Source organism: Melozone crissalis, unplaced genomic scaffold, assembly GCF_028551555.1.
Source record: "Melozone crissalis strain CALT ecotype California unplaced genomic scaffold, PUWL_Pcris_2 ptg000004l_1, whole genome shotgun sequence".
NCBI classification, from domain to species: domain Eukaryota; kingdom Metazoa; phylum Chordata; class Aves; order Passeriformes; family Passerellidae; genus Melozone; species Melozone crissalis.
This window is the reverse complement of record NW_026535782.1, coordinates 24,784,496-24,807,431: the sequence shown is the minus strand read 5'-3', so window position 1 is coordinate 24,807,431 and position 22,936 is coordinate 24,784,496. Positions and strand designations below refer to the sequence as shown.

At 38.8% G+C, this 22,936-nt stretch overlaps 1 protein-coding gene across 3 annotated transcripts; it reads right to left on the bottom strand.

Annotated features, from left to right (window-relative positions):
* Positions 1-2,421: 2,421 nt before the first annotated feature.
* Positions 2,422-13,435, bottom strand: RXYLT1 (ribitol xylosyltransferase 1). Of its 3 annotated transcripts, none has more exons than XM_054279015.1 (6): positions 13,269-13,435; positions 12,635-12,814; positions 11,559-11,661; positions 6,370-6,684; positions 4,582-4,752; positions 2,422-3,541 (listed from the first exon to the last, which is right to left on the bottom strand). In XM_054279015.1, the coding sequence occupies exons 1-6, from the start codon at positions 13,408-13,410 to the stop codon at positions 3,124-3,126; spliced, it is 1,329 nt and encodes a 442-aa protein (XP_054134990.1). In that variant the 5' UTR covers positions 13,411-13,435; the 3' UTR covers positions 2,422-3,123. The 3 variants fall into 3 exon arrangements, with proteins under 3 accessions (XP_054134990.1, XP_054135007.1, XP_054135000.1); XM_054279025.1 differs by lacking the exon at positions 13,269-13,435 and adding an exon at positions 12,926-12,987 and having other exon boundaries at positions 2,430-3,541; XM_054279032.1 differs by lacking the exons at positions 12,635-12,814; positions 13,269-13,435 and adding an exon at positions 9,508-9,575 and having other exon boundaries at positions 2,425-3,541; positions 11,559-11,639.
* Positions 13,436-22,936: the final 9,501 nt, after the last annotated feature.

Here is a 22,936-nt window from a genome sequence, read left to right as displayed (position 1 = left end):
ATAATTGCTGTGAGAAAGGCTTCTAGAAAACTCTCCATTGTATCATCCCTTTTGTAAGTTTCAGCCATGGAAAGATGGTAACCTAACAATTGAAATACACTATCACAACTGAAATATCCAAGAATAGTAAGCAAATGGCAGATGGGTCATTTGCAAGCCACATCCTTATCTACAGGATTACAAACAGTTAAGAAGACTGGTTATGTTTCTTCAGAATCATATTGCTCTCTAGAAACTGATTTTCTAAACCATTTATGCCATATGTTCACAGCCACTCAATGGGCTCAGAATAATGTAGGAGAGAGTTACACTAAGGCCTGGAGAAGCTGGATCTGTTTTTCTTATAACAAGGCAATTCAGCTTAATTTGTAAAGTCTTCATCAGCAGGAAATGCTTCTGATAATGAAACTGGTAGAGTTATATACTCCACACACCAATGTAAGCGTGATGCAAAACACCACATAATTAGCAATCTGTCTAACATTTGGAGCTACAGTTGGCATTCCAACTCCAGACAGGCTCAGTGCATCTCTCCAAGAAACACCAGGCACAGCTACAAGAGGCATTGCTCTGTGCCTGGAAAGTGATGTTTCATGATCCCAGTCTCAAACCTGAGGGCTGAGTACAAAACCAGTGGGTGCATTCACCTCTTAGCATTAAACAACTGAACTGATTTGTCATCTTCCCACAGACAGAAGATACTATCTGCTCCTACATGGATGTGGCATGCCATCTTTTTTGCCAGTGGCTTAACCACTTCCCTTGTTTTAACCAGTTTCTCTACCACTGTAAAATATCTCTGATTTCTTGCACTCCCCACTGTCTTTCCTCCATCAGTCTCATCCTTTCTTTACCAAGGTCCTTTTTGTGGTCTTGCTCAGCTCTGGATCTAAATACAGCAGAGTTGACAATTTCTTCCACATGTTGGACACTGGAATGAGAGAACAATTAAAACACTAGCAACCTGCTTAATGTGTTAGGAATCCCTTCCTTGACTTCAAAATGTTTTGCTCCATTAGCACTAGAAATAGTACACAAGAAAAAACTCTTGGTGCCAGCTCCTGCTGGAAAAAGGTGAATTTGAAGTGTCAATAATTGGTTCAATAGATAAAATAATTCCCTTTGAACTCCCAAAGCAGGCAAGCATCTGCAAAGTGAAATTCTACTAAAATTTTGGTATATGCATTAGCCTCCCTTAACATACAACTTCCGTGAGTTTGGAAAAACTCACACATTACTTAGAAATGAGCACATCAATAGCAGCATCTTTCTTTTGCTGATGAGCGAAGTTACACACTCAACTGTTTTGCAGACTTCAACCTGCATACCACTACAGGTTTTTAGGAGCTGCAGCCTCTTTTATAAGAACCTCAGTCTAACTGGTAAAGACTTCCGAGAGCTGTTTTCTGCAGTTTCTTGAAATCCTGCAGGAGTGCCAAGGAATCTCTTGCTGACAAGTTGAGAAACACTGCTCCAAATTACTGTTCTGCAGTTTTGTAGTTTGTTTAGAGATAAAGATTCTACTAGGGGAAAAATACAGCACAGATTATGTTATTACAGTAGTGAGACATGGAACAGGCTGTCCAGAAAAGATATGGATGCCTCATCCCTGGAATTATTCCAAGGCCAGGCTAGATGGTGCTCTGAGCAACCTGGGATAGTGGGAGGCATCCTTGCCCCTGGCAGGGGGGTTAATGATCTTCCAACCTAAAGCATTCCATGTTTCTATGGTTACTGCAGATACTCAAGCTTCCTCTAACCCTCGAGTGCTGTGTACTGCTGATGGGCTTCAGATCCTAAGTGTGCTGGACATTTGTTGTGAATTTGGTCTAACAATGTCAACCTGTAAGCAGTTCTCATCAACTCACTGCAGTACTTCTAGTCTCAGCTGAATGGAGTATGTTTGCATTGTACTGCAACTGCAGGACACTTCAGATGAAATGGGTGGATTATAAGTCACAGCAGTTCATGTTAGACAGACAATTCACATTACCACAGAAGTGCCCTTGTGTGACACATGCTCCAGAACTAGACAGAATCAGTACACAAATGACTACTACTTAGCTGTACAGCCTTTGAATTGCTGCATGAGAATGACCCCACGTGTCATGCTGTGGTCAGACACAAGTGGCTACTACAGCCCTTTGGTATGGCAGTGGTGTGTGTGCAGTCCTACTGCTCAGCAGAGCAGACTGGAGGGAACTGCACACACACAAGAACAGGAATGGATCCCTTAGGCTACATTTAACAAAAAAAGCATTGAAACTGTTTATGGTACACATAGTCTCATAACCATGCAGTATTACACTTCTGCCATCTTTTGGCGTTGATGAGTTTCAGCAGATTTTGAGCAATTAGATAAGCTACAGGGAGGCTCGTGTCTAAGGCTCAGGGTTCTGAACATGCAGCTGTAACTACAGGTAATGAAAGAGCAGAAACACAGAAAGGTATGGCCCAAGACTAAAAACAAATGAAAGAAAGTAATTTTGATATTTCAGATGAAATAAATTGCTATCAAATATTTTCAAGAAAGAGCTCTCTATTTTTACCTTGAAATACACATTTTTATTCCACAGTCTTTAGCTTTATGGTCACTTTGCTGGAAATGAAATGTCAACCAAGTAAACAGCTCCCATTTTCAAAACAGTTTACGTTTCCGGAACATATTACCAGAATACGCTAAACCTGGCAATTTTGTAATGATACTTTTCTTTTTTAGTTTCCCTAATAAATTACCCGGTACCGTACAGCCTCCATTCTTTTTTCTTCAAACACAACTGATTTTTTTAAGTTGGATTTTACCAAATTCACATGCTCAAAGACATTATCCTTAAAATTTTTAAATATTACAATTAAAAATTTTTACCAGGTCACAAAGCAACATAAAAATTGTGAAAATAGTAACGAAACTGTTGTCATCCTTGTACCATCATATTACGTCGACAACCTCTCTGAAAGTCATTAAAGATGGAGGGCCAAATGTAGCTCTTGGCCAAGCTTAGAGCAATTCCACTGACTTTAAAAGGAATGCACTTTTTAAAGTGAGGTTACTTTTAAATAAAAGCTGCCTCAGGTTAATGGAAATAAAACTGTCATCTACTCTAGATTTTCAAAAGGGACAATTTATCCTTTATCACTGGGCAAAAATGAATTTTCCAAAGTATTAATGAATTTTTGTCTCATCCATGCTTTGAAGTTTCGATACCATTCTAAAAGCTTTTTTCTCCTTTGAATCTTTTCTTGTAAGCTCATTTTTTTTTCTTTCTCTAGAATAGCAGGAAGCTCTTTCCAGTTTTTAATAAAGATAAATGGAGCCCCCATGGTTTTTAATAATTGCAATGGAGCACTGTGGTAGGCTGATGAATTTCCGCAATCACCCGGTGTCATTACATCTTCTATAACAGGCAGAGATCCATAGGAACAAGCTTCATAAATTCTGTAACATTCTGTATTTATTCCCACTGGGCACAATGTCAAATCACTCTGCAGCAAGGCATCTTGATAGTTCTTGAAACTCTCATTTGTTTCTTGAGGCTGCCATCTAGGAAAGGAAAAAGAGTGAAAATTAATATTTTCCCCACAGGCACTGCAATGAAAAAATAGTGATATGCTTTAATTTCTATTAGTTATAAAACTGAAAATGCTATTAGTGTAAAAATTTTGTATTACACACACAGTGAATTAACTTGTATTTTTAGTCTTAACTGCTCTTAAAAATCTTCTAAAAATTTATTGAAAATGTCACTGTTAAAAACAGATTGTAATATGTGGCCCTTTCTGGAAATTATTAACACTTAAAAGTGTAAAAAACAAATTGAAATGCCGCTCCAAATCTTCTGCATGACTTGGATGATGCATATGTCAATTTACTTCACAGCACAGTTTAGAAACAGACAAAAAGGGAGACACTCAATGGGCTTTTTAATGACTTTTTTTTTGGCCTCAAAAGAGGTTTGCTCTTCAAAACCTAGGAAGCAGAGCAATTGGTTTAACCTGAATTCATCTACTTGAAGTGCCTCAAGATGTCTGGGAGATAAGAGTTTATGTCACAGATACAATCCATCTCCTGAGACTCTTCATCAGGGCAGCTAAGGTCTACCTAAGCACCACTGTGCCTGCTATCCAACATTTTATAGGTGTTGCTTTTCAAAGTTAAGAAATACAATCAGAACCCTACTCTTGTTAGACAAAAAATAACTGTGCTGTACAGATTAAATCCACTCTCATGTGGAACTCAACAAAATATGGCTTCTTTTTTCTTTGGCTAAAGACATGAAACTCCACAAAATACAAGATAAGTGTTTCTTCTCATAATCAAATATTTGTAAGAAAAAAGCAGATGGTCTTTGATGGTTATATAGGTTATATGCAGAGGAGACTTTTCTAAACTAGATTTAAAAATATGCTTTATGTAAAATATAACAGAAATGCTGTTATGTTGACTTAAATGAAGAGTCTCTGCACTATTCCCTGACTTAATGACTAATTACCTTTATTTGTATTATTTTTTAACACTCAAGAAAAGATTGGTAATAATGAACCAGGCAAAAAACTCAATATTTTCATGAAGTAAAGTCTTACTGTTCTCTGGCTGCAATCCAGCAAAGTTTGTCAAGCCCATCCTGTTTCAGAATTTCGATGAGGGTTTCTCTAGAAGAATTCTTATAAACTGTTCCTAAGAAATTACATAGATATGATCTTGGATCATGTAGCATTGACCAGCTGGGTTCCACAACTGGAAAATTTCTGTAGCTGTAAAAAAAATGTGTAAGTTAGACAACCATATTAAAGGAAAACATTTTGCAGCATTTCATTTTCAGTGCATCGTATATTATGACTAAAACCACCTGCTTATTGCCAATCCATCTCTACAGACAGACTCAGAAGTAAACCAAGTCACATCCTGTCCTAAAAGTATGTCTTTATTCCCTTTACCCCCATCAGGCCCTTCACAAAGTTTCCAGAATACTTACATCTTCTTTCAATATTAAATGTGCAGATTACAGAATGTCCTTGACTAACATGCTTTTCCAAAGGAGCTGTTCTTGATGCAACCACAAGTTTTGACTGAAATGGCCAGTTTAACAGTAACTATGGCATGTAAGTCTCACCTACCTTAATCTCTGGATATGCTCCTCTACTGAAAATACCACTGGTCATCTCTCAAAGGAAAATCTTACTTTGATCTGAGTGAACTCAATAATTGAATCTTTTGGCTACTAAATAGCTTATTGTGCATTATTTGATGGAGCAGTCCTGTCCTCATTCTTCTCCTGCATGATGAATGTCAATTCACTTAGTTTCTAATAAGCTTTTGTTCCTTCATGACAAATATTTTTGCATCATTCCTCTTGACTTGGAAAATCCAGCAAATTTTCATGCTTTTAACCTGTTTTTTACAGCTGTTGTATGCAAGGTCTGGAAACCCCATTTTGATACCAAATTTATCTTCCTCCACCCAGCTTTGCACCCTCGTTTATTGTTCTAAGTGTTGTTGCTTTCTCTTCACTGTCACTTTAATCTCTGCATCTCAAAACTCAACTTCTCTCCACTTAGGAACTTCCAATACCATCGATTCTTTGACATCATCAATAATCCAAATTTAGCATATGTCAGAGACATTGTGAACAAGTTCAAGCTGTAGATAAAAAGCTCTATACAGTTTTCCAGCTTGTTGAGCAAACTAGATCAATATAGGATATTGAATTCAAATTCAACAGAAGGTATGAAAACAATCCTGTACTCCTTTCAGCTTCTATTACCCTGGTAAGTAGCTAAACCACTATCAACTCTGTTAATAAGAAGTAAAAATGCATCTAGCTGAACCAAACCTTTATTTACTCCACATTAATAGTTTGAGCACTAAAGTATAACAAAAATGTTTTTTTTTAAACAAGCAGTTAAGCAAGTTTACACTGCTGTGTTACTGGAGTATAACAACTCCAAATGGGAAGCCTTTTGAGCCATAACGGAGGTTAAAAAAAAGTACTCTTTGCTTTTCTGAACAAATAGTACCTGCAACTTTATTACATAATTTGAATCTCCATATCACTGGTATGTATTACATCAGCAGTCATGATAATCTCAAGAGCAAATCTACTGAAGAAAGAATAAACAGAAAATCTCAAGAGACACAGGTTCATTTTCCTTAAGTTTCCTAAACACTAGTACCCTTTTCCTGTTATAATTTTTATTCCTAAATGCAACTTTCAAAGACTCCAATGCCTGATTTAGAAAATGACTGATAGGATCACGTTCTGCAACTTACTTATTGAAATTGTTTTGGGCAAAAGCAGTAAGAGTCATATTTTCCATACCTCATGCACAACAATTAATGAATCAATTGCAACTTCTGTCTATAGCACTTACGTAGCTACTCCTAAAGGCCACTGGAAAATATCTTCTTCATTTACGAACGCGTAGTCATAGGTAACAAAGAGCAGATTGACAAATCCCCCGTTTCGTTTCAGGTATGGCTGAATCCAGGCGTTGTTGCACTGCTCGTTCCCGAGCAGCACCACGGCCACGTGCTGGATTTTGCGGGTCTCCATCAGGGTCTGTGCGTAGCGCAGCCACTGCGTGGCGTAGGCGATCTTCGCCGGCTCCCTCCCGTTCAGCACCAGCACCACATGCTCCGCTTCCACCGAGAAATAGCCGGGAACTACAGAGGGGCCAGTCAGGAAGCTGAGAAAGCCAAAATACATCATAAAACAAAGTAAGACTTTGTAAGACTAATTCTTGGCCTCAGTCCTCTAGCTAGTCTTACTACACTGCGCTCCAGAGATGGTATTTTCTTCAATAAAGTAAATGCAATATACTGCAAAATTAATGTGCAACTACAACCACTTCTGCTGTTAGTATGTACTGCTTAGCACAGAGTAAAGCTGCTTTCATTTTTATTCAGGAAAAAGGTGATTGACTTAAATAAGGTATTTTGTCAATAAATCAGAACTAGTACAACACTCAAACCTCAAAATGTGTGTAAATCAACCACCTTTCAAAAAAGGGTGCACCTTGATGTTCATATTTTCTTAATTCCAGTGATAACCAACGAGTGCTGTATTAGAACAAGAGAGAGGCCCCCCCAAAAACCTGAAGACTATCCACAATCTGGTATCATTAAGAGTGACAGTTAGCTAGTCTTGCATACTACTTTTCTCAGTATTTTGGTTAAGTTTCTTCTGTGTAGAACTGATAACACAAGAAACATCTATCCAACTTAGGTTGGCTGTATGCCCCAGGTCAAACTTGAGGCTCTGATACAAGGTAGTAAGCACAAACATTTTAGTAATAAAACGGCATTTGTAGATCTTCAACAATGTATTTAACAGAAGAATTTCAGTCATGTAGCAAAAGTACCAACTCTTTAATCATTTGCAAGTATGTGACAAAAGCCATTTATGAACTTCAATGAAACAAACCAGTATTTGCCAGCCCCCGCGCTAGTTACCGGGTGTCTTAACAGATCATTGACTGAATGCAAAGAAGTAGCAGTTACACAGCTTGGGAAAAAGTGGAGGGGGAAAACAGCATTGTTTAAAAATAAAAGTCAGTTAAGTGACAATTTTCTAGATCTGCTGCATTACTAGTTTTTCAGCTACCAGCAAAACTTAATTTAGAGTGAGCATGAGTTTTAACTCATGAAGTGCTGAGACTGACAGCTAGTTTCAGTTCAAATATACTTACTGAGCTCTCACAACAAAAACTTCACTGGATAACTTCACTGGAGTAAAGACTACTCCAGTGAAGTTATCTGAGGCAGATTCACCTTAGACAAGTGTATTTAAACCTGAGTTAAGCTGACATGCTGCTGGCTTGGTGGAAGTGATGTATTTTGGAGCCAAGATTCGTAAGACTCATGACTTGGAATAAAGATTTCTAATACATTAAATACTAAGTCAAATCAAGACTTAAATCCAAAGTTTAACAGACAATGAGAACAGAATCACTGGGATTCCTAAGAGAGAATACCTTGAGCTTTGGAATGTCTCAAATAGAGACAAAATATGTACATAGTCCAGTGATCACCTTACAAAGAGATTTGGAGAAAAAGGGTTTTTCTTTGAGGGTAACAGTTTTACAGCAATAACAGATGTACAGCTTAGGAAGCAATGACTTGTGTGTAGGAATATATGCAGTTGAACAGCATAAAATTACAGTGGGGGAAAAAAAGTAACACAGTGCAAGTCTCATAAATCCATACTTTAATAATCAAAACACCGTGCTAGGGCCATGCTATTAAGCCCCAATCAGAACACAACTGGGACTGGGAAATGGAAGAGACACTACAGAAGCTGCTAAATGGAGGGAGCAGTCCTTAGAGTACCAACCGCTCACATGAAGGCTAGAGAAAAGATAACATGGGAAGATTACATTTTTTGGACTAAATACGTGATTTGCTTTCTACAAAGTCCTTGTTTTTCCTTACTAGTGATAGATAGTCATACAAAAAGATGCTAATTTAGATTGGGTCTTACAGTGCCCATTCTGGAGGTGTTGAGACAGCCATTCTTTAATAGCAAGCATTAAATTTAATGCTTGCAGTAAGAGAGACAATAATAAATACATCCAGCATAGACATATGCCATACGCAAAAAAGAAATTACATAAAAATGAGAAAATCAAGAAAAGAACTTGGGAAGGAGCAGTCCAAATCACAAGTGACTCCCATCTACAAAAACAACTTGAGAGGACTCTGGAGAACAGTCAGTATTAATTCCCTCTCTGGAAGAGCCTGTAATAAACAGTAAGATCACTGAATCTTATCAATAGGTAAGATCACTGATCACATATACGGATAAGCACTGCTGTGAATGAGTTAATCCTGTTTCATTAATCTGATGAAGCATGTCAATAAGAACACAGATAAAGAAGATCCAGTGGGCATAGTGGTTTTGGACTTTCAAAAAGCTTCACTACAGGGTTTTATTAAAACTAAATTGCCAGAAGCCATACCAGGTGGAATCCTCTGATAGACAGAAACCTCTCCTAGTTGACTGAGGCAAGGCAGCGCTGAATGTTTATCAAATAGAGAGGGTGTGACTTGGGGGAAACTGAAATTTAGGAAAGCTCTTGCCAAATAAGAGGTAAGAAGTTTGGCACTCTGTGCTCTACAACATCTTCCTAGATGACAGGAGAGAATGGTGTGAATTGCTTCAAGCCAAAGAAAGTGTTAAATCCTGCTCTCTTGCTTTTTGTATGAATGTGCCAAGAGGCTACTAAAATCCACAGCAATGAATTTCCTTCACCACTTCTGTTTTTAAATAAACATTACTGCATTTTATAGAGAAGCTGATACTTCATGTATTTTTTAGGCAACTTCTTTGATGGAAATATGTACCCATCAAAATCTGTATTAGAGATGTGTATCCTCCATCATAAATATACAGAATGGGCTTATTCATGTAACTGTGTTCAAGTGGTATTTTGGCATTTTTGTGTCTTTAGATTTGTTATTCTTTAAAAACATTCACCAGACATCTATTTTTTAACAATCATTAGACTTACCACAGAGAACTGCAGAACAGCACATATTCTCCAAATATGTCACCTCAGCTAGTTCCCTCTAGCCTCATCTAGTAATCAAAAGATAATTTACCTCAGCCAGGCAGTAAACAATTCTAGAAAATAACCAGTGAGAAGCCAAAATCACATAATTCTTCTCCACAACATGAACTAGTATTTCCAAATAGAGTAAAAAGCCATTTCAGAAGCCTAGTTGTTAAAATAACAGTTATATTGCAAATTTTCTATACTTTGCACAAGTTTCTACTAACCTGTCAAAAGTTAACCTTTGTTATGCTGGTACTAAACTCAAGCTTTGTATTTTTATAGGACCTAGCATCCAAGTTGAAATTAGAATAGGGACTCCATTATCTCTGGCACATCTAGACAGAACAAGTATTTAAATGCAGGCATAGAAGTCTTTCTTTGAGAGATGCATACCCTAAGGAAACATGTGAAGTTATTAATCATCTGAAACAGGCACACTAGAGAGAAAATAACCATAATCAGTCAAGTGACAGACTCATTAAGTACAGCAAATTATTTTCATGTTATAAATGTGGGAAGCAAGAGCCTAAAGAAATTCTTATGTCAATACCAGGAAGATAACCTATCATGCCACAGTATCATGGATTTCTATAGCTTCTAAGATTTTAACTCTGGAAACAACAAAGTCTTTTGCCACTAAAACTACACTGTAGGCACTGGCCCAATATTCAAAGGAAGGACTGTATCCTTTCTCTATATTTGTGAATTGAAAACTCTATTGCTCTGTCAAGGAGACTACCAAGATGCAGAAGCATCATCCTAGTTGATTCTCTAAACTTGTAGGATCATCTTTTATTTGCAGAAAAGGAATATAGCTTTTTCTGTTAAAGACTACATGAATTCATCTATTTCTTCTGGAAAGACTCTATTGCCTGTACCATGTTTACTGTTAGATACTTTGATAACCAATTCAAAATTATTTTTAAAAGTTTTGTGATCACTTGAAACCTCCTTTCAATTCACAATCACATGTGTACTTCAAACACTACCTTCAAATATTTCAGCTAGAACCACATCTTGTGCAAGGAAAAAATGGCCTCCTGAAGCAACACATGTTTCAGAAGTTAAGCTCACTTAACTGTGTAATTAATGTATTAAAAGAAAACTTTTTTAACAGGCAGGTCCTGCTGCAAGTGACTAAATGCTGCAGGAGACCTACTTCTGCAGACTGGCTAAGTGGCCAAAGAGACAACGCATCTTCACAGAAAGCATTAAAATGGTATTAAATAGGGACTCAGAGAAAAGCTCTGTATCATTCCCTGAATAATGTAAAACGTTTGACAACAGTCTTAAACCATACACGATCACAGATCAAACACCACTGTTAAAGCAAACAGTGCTTTACGTGTAATCTTCCTTTCCATACAAAATTTTGGTTTGCAAATCAAGTAGCTAACCAGAGGCTAGGTCTCACAGGTAGCCTTTGTTATAAACAAATCATGGTTTTGACACATTCCTATTTATGAATGAACGAGCCAAATCCCTTTCCCCTGAATACAACAGAAACAAAGAGCAGGAGGCATCTTCCTGCCTCACACATGCATGCTTGATCTCACCAGCTATGAGCCCCCAGGCCCCAGCTCTTTACAGTGTTCTCAGGGCTGTATCCTCACCCTGCCACCGAAGTCTCTTGGCTGCTCTTTCTCTCAGAATTGGCAAGTTTTTACATATATTTTTAATAACACAAACCATCATAAACCAGATTAAATTCCTCCCTAGTTTTCTGTTTTTTAACAGTGACATGTTTGGTCTAGAATTGGTTAGATTTATCAAGTATGTGTTTTTGTGTACAAATTATAATTTTGAATGAGAAGCCATGTGCATATTACATAGTTATCAAAACATTACAAAATTAAAGTACTTGCAACTGTACTTGCAACTGTACTTGCAACAACACAACTTTGAGACAGCCAAAATAATGCCTGAGCAGTGCATCATTCAGTTTACCTTTCCAATGCCTTATTTACTAAAGTTTACACAATTGAAATCAACATCATGAACAATACCTGAAGTATGTTTTCCCTGCATTTTGGCTTCCTTCTCTCCACTGTGCAATCACATCAGCTGGCTCAAGGTGCCCTCCAAAAATGTGTTGCCAAAGGTAAAGGCCTACATAAATGAAGACATGATGGAGAATTTGAATGTACAGATCTTGCCTACTCTACGCTCCTAAAAAAATTATTTCTGGAAAATGAAAAAGCATCACAAGATAAGAACTTGGGAAATAAATGTCAGAGCTTCTTGCACAATATGACTTAGAATTAGTTAAGATTAATTTTTCCCACATTGACATTTAAAAAGATTCTTTGGCTGACAAAATATCAGCAGATGAAGATATACACTACTGCTTCTGTTAGCAACTCTTTCCAGCACACATACCACTAAAAATGAGCAAATATTAATTGGCATTTTAAGCACAAGCATACTACACAAGCACAAGCTTTTGTGAAATGTACCAATTTTTGTGATGGTAATATACCAGGCAATATACCTATGTGTTCTACAATGCTACGTGAAAGTTTGAGTGTAAGCCTGGCATTTCCAAAAAAGCTAAGCTAAGAACAGTGATACATCTTCAGCAGTAGTTAGAGGTTGAGAAGACCTTGGTTCCCAGTTTGTGTAGAGGGGAAACTCAGTATCTTCCACAAAAGAAGAATTTCCAAGTTCATCAGTGGTAGTAGTACTACAGTACACTGCACTACAGAAAACGCTTTATTTCTCATGGTGTGATGCTTTATTTCACAAAGTGTAAATGTGACAAAAATAAATAATCTGCTTAGGCAAGTAAGAGGTCTCTCCTTGTGTCATACTGTAAACCAGACTGGATTAAAAAAGTAAGTGCATTTCTTTGCCTTTTGAGACATTTTCCTTGACAGATGCAGAAGAAGAGCCTTGAAAGGAACTGATACAAAGGGAGTTCAACTACTTTTATGCTGCCATGAGTTTGAGTAACAGCTAAAGTAACATCTCCCTAATACTCCCCCATGCTCAGATATACATAAATTTTAATCATCAGGAAACCCAGAAAAGTGCTATTCCAGAAAGGTTAAATAACCAATAAAGATTGACTACATCTGCTTACCAATTGCTGCTTTGCCCCAAATCTGTACTCTAAGACTGGTCTGTTCTAGGTGAGACCTCGCATATTTTATCATTTTGAGATTAGCTTCATATCTCTGCTGAGAAGCAGCCAGCTCATTTTTCTCATCTGCATCCCACGGATTCCACTCTTCATTTCCCAAGGCAACATGATCTGTGAAACCTAAAAGCGTGATTTACATTAAAATAAAAAAAAAAAATTAAAAAAGAAGATCAAATTCACAACTCTAGGAAAACTGATTAATTTTCTCAAATTCGTAATTTCACGCAGCACCTGACAGATGCGCACAGGGTCGTGCACATCACCATTGCCACCACCACAACCACAACAAGCAGAGCCACAAGCACCGCCACCGCCGCCTCCTCCTGCCCCTCCGTGCCGCGCGGTGCCCGCCGAGGCCCAGCGGAGCCGGCCGCAGCCAGCGCAGGCCCGGCGGGGAGCGGGGAGGCGCCGGCCCCGCTCTCCTCCCTCGGAGGCCGCCGCCAGGCCCCGCCCGCCGGGCTGGCCCCGCTCCAAACCCACCGGGCCGGCTCCGCTCCAAACCCGCCGTCCCGGACGCAGCGGCCGCGGCCAGGCCGGGCAGGGCGGCTCAGCGCGGCCCCGCCGCCGCACTCACCTGGCGGGCCGTGGCGGTCCCGGTGCGAGCGGGGGGCGGCCGGGCGGCGCGGGCGCAGGAACACGGTGTAGGCCGCGTAGAGGGAGAAGAGGCCGTACGCGACGATCAGGGCGGAGCAGAGCCGCCTGCGAGCGCCCCGCATCCCGCCCGGCGCGGGCGGAAGGCCCGGCGGGGGGCGCCGGGAGGCGGCGGCGGCGGCGGGAGCAGACTCCGCCCGCCGGCCTGGGCCGGGTCCTGGGCCGCCGGGGAGGCGCGGAGCCGCCGGGGCCATGGGCTGCCCCTGGCCGCAGGCCCCTGAGCCTGCCGGCACAGCTGTGCGATGGCGGGTAACCGGGTTGGAAACGGAGAGATGAACAGCACAGTCAGGTTAAGGGAATTTTATTAAAATGGGCAAAGCTTGGATTGATCAGAGTGAGTCACGTTCCACAGAGAGATGGAAAGACTCTGCACGAGTCCTTCTTAAGGCTAGGTGCTACAGCTTCTGTAAAGCCTCTACCAGCCTGTAGACAAGCACCATGACCTAATTGTAGCCAAAAGCACAGTGCCCCTCACCTACCCAAGGGAGAAAGAGTCTGGAACAGTAGAGATTGTATTGCACTGCGCAACCCTACAGCCTCTTCTGGGTCTGAGTGGGTTTTTTCTTGATCAATTTTTTACCCTTGCTCGGATCCTGACCTAAAATTAATTCAGCGGACCACTGCTTGTTTCCAGCCGAAATCTTAGAAGGCCTTCTGAAACAGGCTTAGACTTAGCCTACTGCCAAATCCTTACTCTGATTTGATTGCTTGCACATTTGCTGAACTATGAGTCTAGCCTGATGATGCACAGTGGCAGCAATCACAGACTGTTGGGGTGGGAAGGGACCTTCGATATCATTGAGTTCCTACTCCCCCTGCTGTCGGCAACAGTACTGATACTGATACTTCCCTCCAGGCCAGGTTGCTCAAAGCCCTGGGTCACTTCCAAGGATGGGACATTCACGACTTCTCTGTCTTACCACGCTCGTAAGGAGCACTGCCCTCATGCCACTACTAGCTCTGGTAAAAAGTTTTTCTCTCACTTTCTTTTAAGCTGCTTTTATTTATTGAAACTACACATTAAAACCCTACATATAATGCAAATAACAGTTGTCACTATTACTAGTAATCTGTTGCAGAATTGCAGGTCAATACACTTATTCCTGTTAGGCTTCATGGCTACTTTGCTTTGCCTACAGTGATTTATAATTTTAGGGAAGAAGTACCTGTCATAAATGCTTTCCAAATTAAGACTGAGCTTCTCTTGCCTTTCTAGCTTAGTGCATGTGTGAATGCACAATGAAATGGTGCAGCCACAAACTATGGGAAGAGCAGCAACATATGTCATCGTCAATATTAAAATAAAGTATTAGCAGTTTTAACTGCAGTTATGTTTTCTAGACTATATCAGTAACTATATCTGTGTGCTGAGTTGCTGAAATTTAGGGAAAATTTTTGTACGAATAATTTAAATCAGAATATGATAATGAAAGTATGATAAACCCAGAACCAAAGGGAAATAAGATGGCAGTAGAAATTAATTACAAAGGGCAAAGAATGAAAAATGTTAATAATTTGGAAACACAGGCTGCCTATTGCACACCTTCACTGCTTTGGATGACGGTTAGAAAGGTCTCCTTCCCACACAGAAGCAGTTTTATTTCTTATAAAAATGACAGAAGAGACTTGAAAAGGTCAAGAAGGATTAATCAAGAAGAGTTTGAATTATAGACCATCTCAAAAATAGTGTTTTGAAAGTCTGCATTTGTTTGCATGCATTTCAATAAGAAATGAAAAAGTTAATGTGATTTGAAATAGTGATTATTGCTGAGCAGTCTTTCACAATACTGATGATAATGTAATCTTATTTATAGCAGAGAAGAAAGGTATACTAATCACAGTGAGGTGAACAGGCAATACCAATCAAAGTCTTAGAAATACTGTAGTAGATGGCAATGCCTGATCATTTGGAAAGAAATCCAAATCCAGAATTGAAAATGTGTGAGAAGAGCATATACTTTTGAGCATAGCATCTTTATCTTATATTTCCTAACCCACTAACTCATTGTACATTTTGCAAGTTGCATTGGCTCATTTCGTGGGCAAAACAGGATGTAAAAAGCTCTACATAATGTAAAAAAAGGTACTTATTTTATAAAATTTTATATTTTCCAGCCAGTTCAGGACAGACTCAAATAAATGGTTTTCCTGTAAAGCAAACTCAAATCACATAGAAGCAAGTGGGAATCAAGAATATAATGTAAAGAATGTACTAAGGGGTGTGTGTGTATTTGTGAGGGACTTAACAAAATGCCTTCATGAATGCAGATCTTGGAGTAGGAGCTTTGTCTAGGGATTACAGGAGTAAAACTTACAGAAACATTAAATCAGAAGAGCACCTTAACCGGGGTATTCCCTGAAATTGTGGAAAAATGTGCAGCAGACACCAAATTTAGGAAATGCCTGAATTTCATGCACAATGCCTGTAGGGGCCTGCAAAGCCTAGCAAGTACTCCTTTGTAGCACTCTAACAAATCTCTGATTTGTTGTAGAAGACCAAAAGCCAAATGTTATGTCACAAGAAGGGAGGAGAGATCAAAAGGATCAGGGATGTCTCAGACCTGTGTCAAGCACAAGATCATTGTATGTCTAGATGGCATTAAGAGGCAGACATGCCCTGCCGTGTAGGAGAGGGTGAAAAGTCCAACGGCCACGGCTAATGAGACTTGGAAAAATCCTAAACCAGATCTGATCAATCAGGAGGCTTAGATTCTTTCTTAGCTGTGACAGCTTGCTGTAGGGCCTTCTGGCAGATTATCTTGTCTCATGGGGCTCCAACTGACCCCTTGTAAAATGTACAAAACTGAGGTTCTTGGACTGTTAGGAATCCTAGCTAATGGGAAATAATTGAAGCTTTCTTTGAATGAAAGTTACTCAATAAATTAAGCTTTACAAGTTCTTTTCATCATAAATTAAGAGACAGTTAAAAAATTTATCATTGGGTTCAATAACATTTTAGGGACAGGAAAAAATAAACAAGAACACAGAACTACCTTCAACAAGTGTCTAATCTGTTCAAGAATTCATTACAGCAAATGAAAATTAACCTGGAGTTTCAAAATTAAGACTGAGTGCTGCTGAAATCCTAAATCAAAATACATTCTGCTGTATGTCAGGTAGTTTGAGTAAGCACCTAAGAAAGTAAGGTTTTTTTCTTATTAAAAGCGTTCTTTCTCTGTACATATTATGATAAAAGCAGAAATTCCCTGTTTTTACTACTCATGATTGCCTACAATATATAACTCTTCAGTCTCTGTTTTCCCCAACAAAATTCTTGTAGAACTTCTTGTCTTATCTTGGTCCCTGTTTGTTGACTATTGGGTTAGAATTGCAGATGTCACTGGGAAGTTTTAAAAAGCTGTATTGATCAACATGTGACATAGGCAGATCTGAACAAGGTTTTAAAGCAGAGTTAGGAGCGAAAGAAAGCACCAGTTAGACATCTAACCAGAACATGGAATGAAGACAGTTGTTGCCAGGGTCCCTGCAGAAAAGTATTGAGCTTCAGTTACTCCTCTATTGGTCCTGTCCTGATTGATTAAGAAGTTTGCAGAGCTTTTTTTGCCACCTGCACAGTGTTGTAGCCAGCCACTGTTACAATTTGTTACAAAAGCCTGAATTTCCTCTTAAGGCTGTACCATGTCACAGACATTTTTTCATAGAAATCGTTTCTTTGGGACTTGTTCATCTTCTGGGAAGCTGAGGCCCCAGAAAGAGAATGTAAACAATGATTATCAGCTGCTGTGAAATGCAATAGGATGCACCTGTGATTGGGTCATGTTCCATGTGTACAATTAAGGGCCAATCACAGGGCAAGCTCTCTGGAACACAGTGACAGAGAACTCTCTTGTTTTTAGATTCTTTTCTATTCTATTCTTAGCTTAGCAGCCTCTGCAACTTCTCTCCTTATTCTTTTTAGTATAGCTATAATGTATTATATATCATATATCAATAAATCCAGCCTTCTGATCATCAAACAAGATTCTCGTCCATCTCTCTCAACATGAAGACCTCCTCAGGACGCTGTAATAGTATCATACATGGCTGAATGAAAATCTGAAGTCTGCAGAGGACAATTAAAGCTGGGAAGCTGGTGAGGCTGCAGATCACAGTGCCCATTCTTAGCCTTTGGCAGAGGTGATCTTGTGATGAGAGGTAACAGTCTTTGGGGCTCGTTACTCCTTGATTAATAGAAGTGCTCCTTTCTACTGACTCTGGTTTGTAGGAGTGCGCCCTGACATCATGCTTCAGGCAGAACAAGGCTCAGGTTGATTTTCTTTTTCCCTGAAACTAATTACAGTGGCTGAACTGTCACTTCAACAGCATTTTGCTTGAGGCAGCGAGGTAAGGAACTTCTGATGGGGGTAAAAAATTAAGGGCAGTAAGCTCTTGTGATTTGGTACAGATGGGTCAATAAGACAGTGTCCACCTGTGGCCTTCTAAGTTCATAATTTAGGTGAGGACAGTCTTCCTGAGAAGGTAACACACTTCAGGAGTATCAGAATAAAGTAATTTTTCAGCTTAATGAAGTGACAAAACCACTTGCCATTCTTAGTTCTATATCACTCTCACATTCAAGACATACCTACCTGAAGATATTTTTAGACAACAAAGGGTAATCCTCCCATGTGTTACATTTAGAGTGTCTCCAGGCTGAAGTCTTTACTGGTAACTATTCTATTCCCTTATATTCTACTCTGTCAAAGCATAAGGTCTCTCAGAACACAGTGTCTCTTCCTGGACACAGAAAGAAAGGACTCCTAGGTGCTGTTTCCTAAACCTCCTACACATTTTTTAATATCTGTGTCAGGATTGGCTTAGACCTTTCCAACAACCGAAATGGGTTTGACGTAAGCCATGCCTAACCAACCATACCAAACTATTCTTAACCATGCTCCCTCTTGTTCCCTGAACTGTCACATCTCCACTATTTTTCTAAGTTGGTTTATTGTAAAGGAAGGCAGCAAAGTCTGCTCCTTTACCATTTCTTTGGATGTTCCCACCCAGATAAAAACTTTATGGCTCATTTGCTGTTTCAGTAGGCTAAATGCACCCTTTAAGAACCAATTTTTCACAATCTTTTACAATCTTGTGTACAAATCTAAGACAGATAAATGTGTTAAACATTTATAAACCAAACATTGTTACATAGGCATTTTACATAGATCTTCAATGTTTTCATAGTATATATGATTTTATTGTGGATAGATGGGATTATAGTATCTCCTCACCCCATTCTTAATGAGTAACATAAAGACATATTTTTATGTCATTGTCATCTAGCAGATTCAAAGGGAAAAAATATATTCTTACAGGAAGAACTGCAGTATTATACAGTATTATATAGTAATATAGTGCAGGTGTTACACTAGCAGGAATTTGGGCTATATTTAAAAATAAAACTATATTAGCATTTCACACTCTGGTGTGACTCATCTAAGTTTCTATGTCATGGGGAACAAAGTATCAGTTAAAATCTGCAGTGCTAATTGAGGTGTTTACAGTGCCATTTAATAATCACTTGACACTAAAATGCTTTAAAAATAATTTTTGGAAGGCAAGCAACATAATCTCTGATGGAGGAATTCTAGTGCTGTAGTTTCTGGTTCCCTCTGGTGCAGAAACAGCTCCACTTCTGCACTTGATCAGACTATTTTCTGTGATATTTGGGTATAGGTCTCATTTAAATGGTGGTTACATGGTTGATAAGGAAGGCACTTGGCAAGTGCAGCAGTGAGTGACCTGCCTGAACAGTTCATGTGAGCTGCAGTTCATTTACTGCCTCTGTCTGGGGATTTAGCACTAGACAGAGCAGGTATGTGTGAGAGATGTTCAGGCTCAAGGGTTTATAGGCTGGATATCATGGTGTTAGGGTTTGTTTGTGTTTGGGTTTTTTTTTTTTTTATCTGTAGTGAAAGAACAGAAGGAAATCTTCTGAGATGAACCAAAAGAAGCTTCTGTTCTTCGTTAAGCATGGTATCTTCACTCTGGGTTTCATGTTACTTGTGAACCTGAAGGCAGATTTAAGAGATTCCAGGTTGCTTCCAACTAAGTCTTAAGAAGGCACACAAAATCAGTAACTTACTGCTTCTTAGCTGAGAAGCAGCTAATTTCAGCAAAGATAATTTTATGAAACACTGATACATCTTTTTTTTTTTTGTGATTGTGAGCATTTATACTCAGCTATTTATATCAGAATTACCTAAGGAAATGCAGCTGTGCCCTTCTTGTGTATGCAGTCTCAATCAGATCCTTTGTGTCTATTTTATCTTCCTAATTTTTGTATTTTTTTCCTACTAGACATGGAAATAATGGAAGCCCCAGGATTTCTGAATATATCCTAGTAGGAAATGGGTTGAGAGAACTGAAAAATGAAGCTAACAATTAAAGCTGTAGCAAGTAGTATGATTTTATATTTTGAAGCCACCTTTTTATTTTTGAGCATATGATTTTTCCTGTTTAGCTCTTTCATCCCACTGAAACGCTTTATTTATATGGCAAACTTTTTTAGAGACTTTGGATTGACAGAAGACTATTAAAAATGCTTTTTAGCTTCAGAACTTTTACTGTTCTAAAATTAATTTACTCTTACTTTCAGAGATTCATGTGATTCTCTCATTATTGGCCATTTGTGGTCTGCCATCTACTGCTGCTTCTAAAGTGTCTTACTTGGCCTTCAAGGCATCTGGCTGTGTGCTGAACTGAGAAATTATGTGAATTGTACTTTGAAAGCCTGCTTGCAGCATGGTAATTTATTGCTTATTAGGATGGAATTTCAAGATATGTTATCTTTGCTGATGATCCTTTCAGATGTACTCTGCTACAAGGGAACAAATAAAGTGACTCCACCATTTATATTCCAAATGGCATCTATTTATTCAATCTCACAGTTCCCTAATGATTAAGTGAAGCTATTTAAATCAGAACAGAATGTTTCTCTTTTAATATGGGAGCTCTGCCTGTCCATCAGGTGGGCATGCTCTAGCAGAAGAACAAATCTGTTCTCTCGTTGAAGCTATTTAGATGTCCTGGCATGATGAAGGTAGTGATTTTTTAACACTGCATCTTTTGTACTGGCCAGAGATACGAGGATCTCTTTCCTCAAGTGTGTCATGGGTGCTGCTGTGAGACTTGTCACTCAAGTTTCATTGACAAGAAGATCTGATTGAATGCAGTCAACTACCACATTTCTAGCAGTTTGAAGACTTTTGGCCACATCTTAGTGAGAGCATCTTTACAGGCTTCAGGAAGGAGTTCAATTGCAAGTATCCACGCATTAATGATTTAAGTTTTCCTAAAGCTGAAATCCAGTTTAGGTCCTCTGAGAATGCTCTGTGTATGCTCCAGAGTTAAATTCTAATCCACCACCTACTGTCATGAGAAGGCAAAATCCAACCCAGACTATTGGGCCCAAGCAGGGGCAGTCTCTGATCATACCACTCTCAGGTGAAGAGAGCTCAGATATTCCAGCAGAGCCGTTTCATTTTCTACAGGCAATGACTACACAGCCAGCATGCAGGACAGGAACAGGATGAGTGAGTATTTGTGCACTGGTTTCTAATCAGTGAAGGACACTCACATGAATCTGATACATTTAGGGAATTTTTCCAGTGCTTCCTGATTTGGAGGTCCTTGGAACTTCAGAGAATGGTATAGCTGCATATTTAGTAAAAGACCTGCTCAGTTGTTGTCATAAGAAGTTAAATTATCAAAACCCAAGAAAATTGCATAATAAATTTACAAGCTAGGCAGCCAAGATAGCAGAGGGAAAGAGGCTGTGTTAGCATTGAATCTCTTAAGACATCATAATGAGTGTGACCATGAATTTATTCTCGTCTATTTAACACCTTGTTTTTCTCTATGTTAAACTATTGCTCAGTAAAAGAAGAGGGAAAACTCATCACCTAGTCAGTGTCTTGATCCCAATAACAGCATATCTGTTCTGCTTTCTAGGGCATTATGACCTGCATAAGAGAAATCAGCAGCATTCAGCCTTGCTACAACAGGAACAGCAGTTTCCTGAAGGTGGCAGAGGCATGGCAGTATGGGGTCAGCTGAGTGTCCTTCACACATTGCTGGGACTGATTGTTCCCTTATTTTTCAGATAACTTTAGAGCATTTTGAAATCTTTATTAACAAGATAACAGTTCTTCATAAAAATTCATGCAACCAATATAAAAATTCTTTGAACATTTCAATTATGATTAATGGTTTGGTTATATTTTTATTCAGTAATATACATTTTTTGAGAACACTATAGAGTTCTCAAAAAAAGTATATTACTGAATAAAAATATAACCAAACCATTGAGAACTCTATAGAGATAAAAATATAACCGAACCATTGAGAACTCCATAGAGATTTTAATTTCAAATACAGTATCTCATGAAGACCCCTGATATTTGTTCTAACAGTACAATGAATAAAGAGGAGTTTTTTTCTAATTTTTGTCCATATGAAGTTACTGAAGGAATACAGCTGGTTAAACTGGAAATGTTTGGCAATACTGAGTACAACTTGATGATGTTTTTGAATACAAAATCCCTTTCTGCCACAATCAGTGTAAAAAAAGAAATCCACCAGGTAATAAGAGAAAAACAGAAAAAGGAAAGAGAAGAGGGAGAGATATTTTTCTTAGAGTTACATTATGTTTAGTCTTTTGAATGACTATAGTGTGTGTTAGATTGTAAATTCTTATCTTTGGTTCTGCTGTGTTTTACATGATGTCTGTACAAAGATGTAATAGGATTAGCTTGGTTCTTCTATGCATCACAATATGCTACAGGTAGAGAAGACCCCATCTGAATAACTGCACAGCAGCATAGCAGATGAATTTCAGTGTAAATAAGGGCTATTAATGCTTTCAGATTGAAAAAAGAAAGACTCTCTCTAACTAGGGATACAGGCTGATTGTCTCTGTATCATCAGTTGTGATGATACATGGAGAAAAGACCTAGAGTTACCACAGCTAGTGCTCTAAAACCATCAGAGAATGTCAAAAAGGACTCACATTAAAGATCATTAGGGAAGAAGTTTTTGTGCCACTGAGTAAATAAATGGTTTTATTTTCTAGTCTTGAGAGGAATGACAGAGACCTAATGACTGCTGCCAGGTTTCTTAATCAGATACTGAAGCCCCATCACAGGCATTCGATTTCCTTTTATTACAGTTTTACAGTGAACTCCCCAAAATAGTTATCTTACTGCTTATTTATTTATTCTACTTAAAATTAGTTTTTATTATGTCTTGGTACTATTGTAAGCAGATTGCAAAAGTAATTATAATGTAGAGAATGGGATTTAAAACTTAACTTTCCAGCATCTTCCTTATACCACGTGTCCTGCCCTTGCACTGATGGCATCTATTTTAACATATGACCTTTACTTCCAAATTTAATTCGTAGATATCAAATTTTGGGCAAGCCTCTCTTGCAGTAAAAGTCAATATGTTCAAAGGCAAGACTGCCTATGTATGGATCAGATGAAGGATTTACCTTGTTAAGTGTCTTCCCAGTGATAAAAGTCACCAACTGAGACAATGTAAGACCCCACAGTAGATGAGACCCTGTCAAGTTGTCTGCAGCCCTCGACA